This window comes from Chenopodium album, chromosome 27 (genome assembly GCF_948465745.1).
Source record: "Chenopodium album chromosome 27, dcCheAlbu1.1, whole genome shotgun sequence".
NCBI classification, from domain to species: domain Eukaryota; kingdom Viridiplantae; phylum Streptophyta; class Magnoliopsida; order Caryophyllales; family Amaranthaceae; genus Chenopodium; species Chenopodium album.
In genome coordinates, this window is record NC_137860.1 from 34574697 (window position 1) to 34583950 (window position 9254).

Sequence of the window (9254 nt, forward strand, 5' to 3'; positions counted from 1 at the left end):
ATTATCCCATTTTCAATTTCACTATAATCATCCATTAAAAAATGTCATAAAAACTATAGTATAAAAATAAACCTTTGTCCATCTAAAGACCACCACTCAAAACTCTCTCACATCTTCACCCTTATTTCTCTCTCCTCTATTTTCTCTCTCTTCCCCCAAGAAAAAACCATGGCAAATTCTCCATCATCAGAAAGCGAGATCATCGAACACGTGGTACTCTTCAACATCAAAGACGAAGATGATCAAGATCCATCAAAAGTCAATGCAATGGTCAACGGTCTCAACGGCTTAAACTCACTCGATTCAGTGGTCTACCTTACCGCTGGTCCTATCCTCCGCACTCGATCCCTCCCTTCTTCCCTCAAATTCACTCACATGCTTCACGCCCGTTACCCCACACGTGCGGACCTCGATACCTACTCTCTCTCCGACCAACACGTGACAGTCGTCGACTCCTTCGTCAAGCCCATTTGCGACGACGTTTTCGCCATCGATTGGGCCGTCAATCTTTTGGGCCCGACTGTACCCCGGCCCGGTTCGGCTATGAGGTTTACTTTTCTGAAGGTTGAGGGTGAAGATGAAAAGGAGAAGATATTGGAGGGTATGAAGAAAATTAAGGAGAATTTAGACCCTTTTGTGCAAATAAGTTTTGGGGAGAATTTTAGTGATCGTGGGAAAGGATTCAGTGTGGCGGCACTTGTGGTGTTCCCTGATTTGATTGAATTGGACGGTGGTGAAGAGTTTGAAGATCAAATGAGATCGTTGATTGAAAAGTTTAAGGTTTCTGATGATCATTTTATAGCCGTTGATTATGTTGTTCCTCGTCATACTCCTGTTGCTAGTGTGGAGTAATTTTTTTTTTTTTTTTTTGCCTTTTTTGTTTTTGGGTACCTTTTTTTTTGTGTTGTTTTATTTGATTTTGAGTTATGATTTTATTTTATGTTTATTGATTTTATTGATAAGGAAAAATCTAATAAACGCAACTATGAAATAAACAACAAAGTTTCGACTATCAACTTCATTGGCAAATAAATGAATTGTACATGCCATTGTCATGTAAAGAATTATAAAGGGGGATTTCTAACGTGTGTCCATTAATACTTGTATTGGAATGACACTTGTAAAACTGTTATCGGAGTAGATTTTTTTATGACTTATAATATGAAATTCGTTTATTTTGCTATAGAATAATCTAAAGATGATAAATTAAGCTAGAGGTTTGAGCTAAGATATTTACACTATGTTTTTGTAACCAAACGTGCCCTACAAACCAACACTTAATACATCATCACACATCGTATATTTTTGTAATAGGTTGATAATTGAGTGTTTGTTCTTTGTCACAGCACATAAAATTGGTGTTTGTTTGGTTCATTGGTTGTAGGAAAATTACATAGGAATTGAGATTTTATAGGTAGGGTTGTATCGTTGTAGGCTAGAATGTATAATTTGTTCATTGACTAATTTTAGACTATGCAGCCTTATCATTATAAGACCACCTTATAGATAAATTGGGTCAAGACAAAAGAACTACTAGGATAGGGTCAGTGACTCACAAGTCACAACTACGGTCTTATAATACTTCGTAATACTTTGTTTAACGGTTTTATACAAATATTTCTCCTAAATTCTTTGGCATCACATTTTTGAACAATTTTTCATTTGTACAAAAAGTTAGGCAGGGAGCAGCTTGGGCCTTGGGCTTATGGAATTTGGGGTGGGCCCCTCTATACGTGAGAATCGTTATCATGTGATCTAGAACTTGATGTCTAATTGGGTTCAAAAGGGAGATATCAATGTCTTTTTATTTTTTTTTTATTTTTTTTTATTTACCCCATTTATTTATTTTAATGATGAATATGTTTTGCTTTTTGTGTAACATGGAACTTTATAAGTTTTGTATGTCATATTGTCATGGATGTGTCAATTTTATGTTTCCTCAAAATAACTGTGGATAAACTAGTAGATTTGATCATGTATACAATGATTGAGGTTTTGTTTATGTGATGAGCTTATAATATATTGATACATATAGTATATTTTAAAATTATGAATTGTATTATTGGCTAAAGATAATATATTTTTGTTTATTCCTATCCGGATATAAATCACAATCTGATCCACATGTAATAGAGCCAACTTTGTACGCTGTTTGAGATTATGCCAACGAGTTTGGTAGCCAACTAGCCAATCTTTTCTTCTAAAAAAGTTGAGTTGGTCCTAGTATCATATTCAAGTACTCTTTTGTTTTAATTAATTTGCCTCAATCGTTTGCACAAGATTTTTGAGTGTGAAAAAGGCATGGAGAAAAAATTTCGGCGAATGATTGATTTCAAATTCAAGAATATGAAAATGAATCTGAAATATTAAATTTCTTAAGTAAAAAATTAGAACACCAAATATAAAATGCGAGTCAAGTAAATTAAACCAGAGGTAGTATTATTGAATTACATGTACTCATTCTTTATTGGCCTATGATTGTTGAAAGGGGATTTGGTGGATCATTGACTTTTTGGTTTTAAGTAAATTTCTTTGAAAACATGTTTTGTTTGATAAGCATTTCAATTTGACTTATTAGTTGTTTTGAATTGAACCATTAAAGGTCTAGCTTTGATCTTGTAAACATAGTACCTATAATGTATGTTACTGTATATCTGTATATAATAATATGACTTGATAATATGACAATTTTGAAATTACCTTATAGTTAATAGAAGATAAACCCATGTCCTAACTTTAAGTCAAAGAACAAAATGATAGTTTCGAAAGTAGTAATTTATTGGAGAAAATTTCTTTAATTATACAGGGAATCACAAAAGACTGTATGCACAAAACATACAAGTAATATTATAGGCGAGATTTAATTTTAAATATCCTTTAAAAGATTTTAACTAACTGATTTACTTCGTAACTACAGATTTTACACCTAATTCGGATCCCTTTCTCTCAAGTCTAGGGCCGGCAAAAACTGACCCGACCCGAAAACCCGACCTGAACCCGACCTGAAAAAAGCGGGTTAGGGTTGAGATTTTCGACCCGAAAACTTAAATGGGTCGACACGAACCCGAACCCGAAATTAAATGGGTCAGTTTAAGGTTGAAAATCTCAACCCGAAAACGATCCACTTAACCCGAAATAAATTTCAGGTCAAAATCAGGTCGGGTCAACCCGAACCCGACCTGATAACCCGAAGTATTTTTAGTGAAAAAAAAAAAAGAAAACGTAAAAAGCCTTAAAACTCTAAATAAGTAAATAAGCCCAGCCCAAATTCCTTAGAGGCTTCTTAATGTAAAATGAAAACCCTAAACCCCTCTCATCCTACACTCATTTCTTCAGCCGTTTTCACTACTTTTTCCCACTTCTCTCTCTTCTCTCTCCTCAAAAACCCTAAATCTCTTCACGGCTTCACCATTGTTCAATCAAAGTTCTTCAAGTCTTCACAATTGTTGATTTCGACTACAATTCTTATCTTCTCACTCTCATACGGTACTTTTCTTGTTTATTGTTCTTAATTTGTGAGTTTATACGAATTGATTTTGTTATTTTAAGTATATACAAATTGATTTATGCGAATTTATGTTGGTTTATGTAATTATATGAATTGATTTATGGATCTATACGAATTCATGCTAGTTTATGTAGTTATATGAATTAATTTATGCGAATTTATGTTGGTTTATGTAATTATACGAATTGACTTATGGATTTTTGCGAATTTATGCTACTATGCTAGATTATGTAATTGTATGAATTGATTTATACAAATTTATGCGAATTTATGTTGGTTTATGTAATTATACGAATTGATTTATGGATCTATGCGAATTTATGCTAGTTTATGTAATTATACGAATTTATCATGCTAATTAATATTAATAGTTGTTGTATTTATATGGTTTTACATACTGAAATTATGTTCTTAATTATTGTTTGTGTTATTTTTAATGGCAGCAAGTTGCGGCCACTCAAATCCATTTTTCTTTCAGAGAGGAGAAGATTCATTCACTATAGAGGGTGGGCATAATAAAGAGATTTGAAGATTTTATTTAAATCACTATAGTTTTTGAAATTCAATTTGTAATTTGTTAAATAGACTACTTGGTTTGTAATCTATTAAGTAGTTTTGTTAGACAATTTTGTTTGGGTTTGAATCGCTGTTTTGGTTCAGAATTTAAAATGCAATTGAATGAACTGCAAAAAAAAAAAAAAAAAAAAAAAAAAAAAAAAAAAAAAAAAACCTTTTGAATGAATAAAATCAGATTGACTGAGTTGACCCAACCCAAATAAATCAACCTTTTTTAAGACCAAAAAAAATTTGGGTCAAATCAGGTCATTTTCGGGTTGACCCGAACCCGAAAAAATCAGGTTCAGGTTGAGGTTTTTAACCCGAAACATTAAATGGATCAGGTTCAGGTCAGGGGGTAGCTGACCCGAAATCAGTTGACCCGAACACGAACTCGACCCGACCTGATCCGATTGCCAGCCCTACTCAAGTCATACAAAAGAAAATCAGCTACTGATTCTACTCGTACCACATTATCTGTGCTGTCTTTAATAAATCGTCTCAAATTAAAAAATTTATAAAAACATTGCCGTTCCATGATTTGCCAGTCATAAAACAGCTTAAAGGATATAACAACTTAACAAGAAAAACATTGAAAAATATCATGGAAATTTGATGAATGTCACGTGAATTATCCTCCCTAAACAATGGACCCACCAAATGTAGTCTTGTGGACAACAACACTTCTAATCCTTAATCAGTTGATTGGTCTAATTTGCAGACTATTCTTCTAAAATTAAACTTTTTCAATGGATTTTTTTTGTAAATTAAGTACAATATACATTAATTAACAATTGAAATTTATGATTAATTCATGCCAGATAGGCTAAGAACGTAATTGACATGATCAATTGGACGGTGCCGTTTCGATTTTTCTTAATTAAGCTGATTAAAACAGGTGGAATCTAGTGATAGTATAGTACGGACTAGACCTGGGTCAGCCCAAACATAACACTACAGAAAAGTGGGCCTATCACTCACCTTTCGAGCCCAATTAAGCCCCCATGAACCGGCCCATTTTTAATCAATACACACTGGTTCTCAAACATGTGTTATATTATCAAGCTGGAGAATGTGTCCACATCATTAATAATTGTATCCGTCTTAGTAGTTTTTTGTCGCCTTTTATCATTGTTCATTTTTTTAGGGAGGGTATAGGGTAGCAGATAAGCTTGCTAATGTTGGGGTAGGTCTTCAAGAGAGGGTGGTTTATTTCGATGATCCTCCACTCGAAATAAACAAACTTCTTTGGGAGGACTAGGTTGTAGGTTGGGGTGGCTTTGCTACGGATGGTGGTGTAAGTGTCTTGTTTGTTTTTTTGGGCTTTGTCTCTCCTTTGCATCAAAAAAAAAAAAAAAAAAAAAAGATAAATGAATTTGTTTAGCTTAGTTATGGTTTGATTTCATGTCTTTAGTTTTTCAGTTCCTATTATTATTGATTTTTTTTGTAATCAATTTAACTTTATTACTGTGATTTCTTCATTTTTGTAGTTTATTACTTGTATGAATTTGAGTAGTTTTGAGAGAAGTCGTAGATAAAATCATGAATCTTTAGATCGATATGGAGTTTTATTTTTTACTTGAGATGATTTAGAGGGATATATAGCCCTACTTGAGTGATTATTTTCAATCATAGTTACGATTCATGATTTTGGTTGATTGATTTGGTAACTTCTATGAATGTTGTGTGATTGACCATTATAAAAGCATTATCCAAGTACGATTAGCCACTATAAAAGCATTATTTAGACACCTTTAGTATAGAATCAAAAGACGAAGTTAGAGTTTGCCTTATCGATCATTAGGGTTGAAGGACCATGAAATTAGGGACTACTAGATTATCAAATGTCACGGTAGGGTATTCGTTGCAACCTGAATTTACCCAAGTATTTTTCATACAACTCTAAACAAATTGGAAGATATTAGAAACATGGGTGACATGTATAGTTGGAAGCTGCATCAAGCAATAACTAACTTTAATCAACTTAATTTGAATTGACATGTACAGTTGGAAGCCAAATGCTCTCATTAAATGAAGAGCTAGATGAATAAGATGATAGATGACACATAAATTAAAGCATTAATATATATATATGTACATCAACATGAATTATCAATGTTGTAATTGGCACATCTGAAATCCAAACTAACAACTTCATAATTACAGAGCAAATCAATATAAATTGCATTTCATGCTGATCAAATCCATGATAATTAGCTAGGATCACAATCACACATCAAATGTTACAATTCTTTCCAAGGTAAATAAGACATTAGAATTAATTGATCAATCATAGTATTTTACTATTGTTGCATAAAACTTGGGAAGTTGCTCCAATTAAGCCCCAAGATAAATAGCTTCAGCTGAAGCAGTGGTTGTTGGGAATGACTTCTGGTAGAACCAAATGATACTGTCTGGTTTGTAATATGCCCGTCTGCTTGGACGACCCACGTTTCCAATCACTGGTTGATTCAAGTACGCATATTTGCTCTTTGTCCACCTACACGGGAAAGATATTTAAAATGTACGGGAATTACCTACTATCTTATATACACCTCTTTTAAAAAAAAAAGAGTTTCTTTTGGGCAAAATAGATACTATCTAATGTTTAGATTCCGTTTAGATACTGTTAAGGTTTCCAACAAACTCAAATCCTTTCACCAATGAAAATCAGTTGCACCTTATTGATCAACATGATTTCATCTTATAATAAAATAAGTGTGACAATACTATAACATATTCCTTACTTGGTTAATTAGACATTATAGTCTATTCACTATCAATTTTGACACTTTTAGCTAAAGTATATATACCAAATAAAGGCAAAGCAAAACAAAAGTTACATAACTAAGTAACAGAACAAATTCCAAATTAAGTAACATAAGAAAAGTAGTTCAGACTTAAGATCGATTTATTTAAAGTTGGATCAATAATCTTGTTCAATTAGAGGTATTGTGACTTTTAAGTTAAGTTTAAATGTAAAATTCGGGTTAATCCGAGACTTGAATCAAATGATAAGGGCAAACGCCCAATTCGAATTACTATATCAATCACCAACTCCAAATGACATGTATACTTCGTGTATATTATTAGTACCATCACTTAAAATCTATAGAATTCAGGAAATTTTTTCAATGAATAATTACATTAATTTAAAAGAATTAGGGGTTTAAGAGAAAAAGTCAACCATTAATTGATTACAAAAATAAAGACTTACCAATCCGTAATTCCCACACGAATCTCTTGATTTTTTCCACAAATCTTCTTTTGAACGATGGTGTTAACATCCTCTTCTTCCTCTAAACTCTCTATAAAAAACAAATAATCCTCTTCCTATAAAAAAAAAACACAAAATCATTTAATCAATACTCGATAAATCATGCTATTGCAACCCGATTCCTTAAATGACCACAAAGGCCGAACCAAACATGACTCATGGACAAATAACAATACATCAATACCCGAACAAAAATGTTATTTCAAGCCTATTTTTTTAAATAACTGCGAACCATATATGACTTACAGACTATTAAAATGAGACGGATGGAGTATTGATATACGAAACAAAAAAATTAGCCTAGCTAATTAAAGTTTTAATTAGTGGATATAGGATGATGGATTATATTACAGAGAGATGAGTAGCTCTGAGACGTGCAGCAGCTTTGATAGCAGCAAGAAAGTGTTCCTCTTCTTCAAGTCTTTTCTTCCTCCAAAACCTCTCAATCTCCCTCCTTGTATAGCTGCTCCACCTCGGCCGAGGCGGTGGTGGTGGCGGTGTCGGAATTGGTGGATGTTTTGTTGATTTCATTAACACCTCTGCCCCTTTCATTGCTCCCATATTTTCTTGGTACACTTTTTTTTTGTTGTATGATCAATTTCACTAGTAGTTACACTTTTTTTTGATAGGTTGAAAGCTAAAGATAAGAAAAAATAGTATTGGTGGTAGTGGAACTTTGTTGTTCAATTCTTGTGTTATTTAGATAATCCAACTACCTTTCCAACCTAACGTTCCAAAGATTATAATAAAATCTTTGAATCTCAAAAGCATAGGTTATATGAAAATTTTGGCGAATTATAGGAAAATTTTACATGAATTAAGGTGAACATCAAGAAAAAAATGTGTGAAGTGGACTGACGGATACATATGACGACGTCATATACGTGGAGTGTGTGCCCACATAAATTTATATAATAATGTTGAGTGTTAGGTACTTAATATTTATATAATTGACTATAGATTAGAGTCTCTAATTTCTTATTAAACTAAAACATTAAGTAGTTAAGTGTGATTATCATACAAATATGAGATAAGGACGCACTTTCAGCTGCATTAGAATAACTAATTAAAAATTACTAATTAGCCATTTTAGTCAAGTTGCTGAAAAATACAAAAATGTCAATCGTAGAAGATTCTTTTCCATATAAGGGTAGTAAGGTAATGCAAATTAAAAAGATTCAATTGATTAAGAGGACAAAATTTTTGATCCTAAGTACTTGAACTATAGCATGCGGAATTTTAGGGTCTTGAACACAATTTTAGTCATACCGATTTTTATTTTGTGACATGTACCAAAGCTTGGACTTAACCATTTTACTAGGTAGTATGTATATTATCATAGTATAACTATGGAGTATGATAGAAAATATTTAGGCCCTGTTCTTTTGAGCTTCTGGACAGAGCAGAGCAGAGCAGAGCAGATTTCAGCAGAGCAGAGCAAAGCAGAGCAGATTGAAGCAGAGCAGAGCAGAGCAAAGCAGAGCCGAGCAGAGCAGAGCAGATTTCATTAATATTAATATTATTATTATTACTAATATTATTATAATTACTAATATTATTATTATTATTATTATTTTTACTACTATTATTATTATTATTATTATTATTATTACTATTATTATTATTATTATTATTATTATTATTATTATTATTACTACTACAATTATTATTATTATTACTAATACTACTACTACTACTACTATTATAATCATTAAATTTTATTATTAAATATTAATTATATTATTATTATTAATATTATTATTATTATCAAATATTAATTATGTTATTATTAATATTATTATTATTAAATATTAATTATATTATTATTAATATTATTATTATTAAATATTAATTATTATTATTATTAAATATTAATATTTAATAATATTATTATTATTAAATATTATATATTAT

The 9254-nt window shown here is 31.6% G+C and overlaps 1 protein-coding gene, 1 long non-coding RNA gene and 1 pseudogene across 2 annotated transcripts; 2 read left to right on the forward strand and 1 right to left on the reverse strand.

Moving 5' to 3' along the window:
* Positions 1-69: 69 nt before the first annotated feature.
* Positions 70-1016, forward strand: LOC145620822 (stress-response A/B barrel domain-containing protein UP3 pseudogene; annotated as a pseudogene).
* A 2277-nt stretch (positions 1017-3293) lies between these two features.
* Positions 3294-4151, forward strand: LOC145621440 (uncharacterized). The gene is made up of 2 exons (XR_014108419.1): positions 3294-3486; positions 3952-4151. It is a non-coding gene; the product is annotated as an uncharacterized LOC145621440 (long non-coding RNA).
* Positions 4152-6123: 1972 nt separating this feature from the next.
* Positions 6124-8156, reverse strand: LOC145620979 (uncharacterized). Its single transcript, XM_081675719.1, has 3 exons — positions 7692-8156; positions 7281-7396; positions 6124-6563 (listed from the first exon to the last, which is right to left on the reverse strand). Exons 1-3 carry the CDS (start codon positions 7899-7901, stop codon positions 6401-6403), a joined length of 489 nt encoding a protein of 162 aa, XP_081531845.1. The 5' UTR covers positions 7902-8156; the 3' UTR covers positions 6124-6400.
* Positions 8157-9254: the final 1098 nt, after the last annotated feature.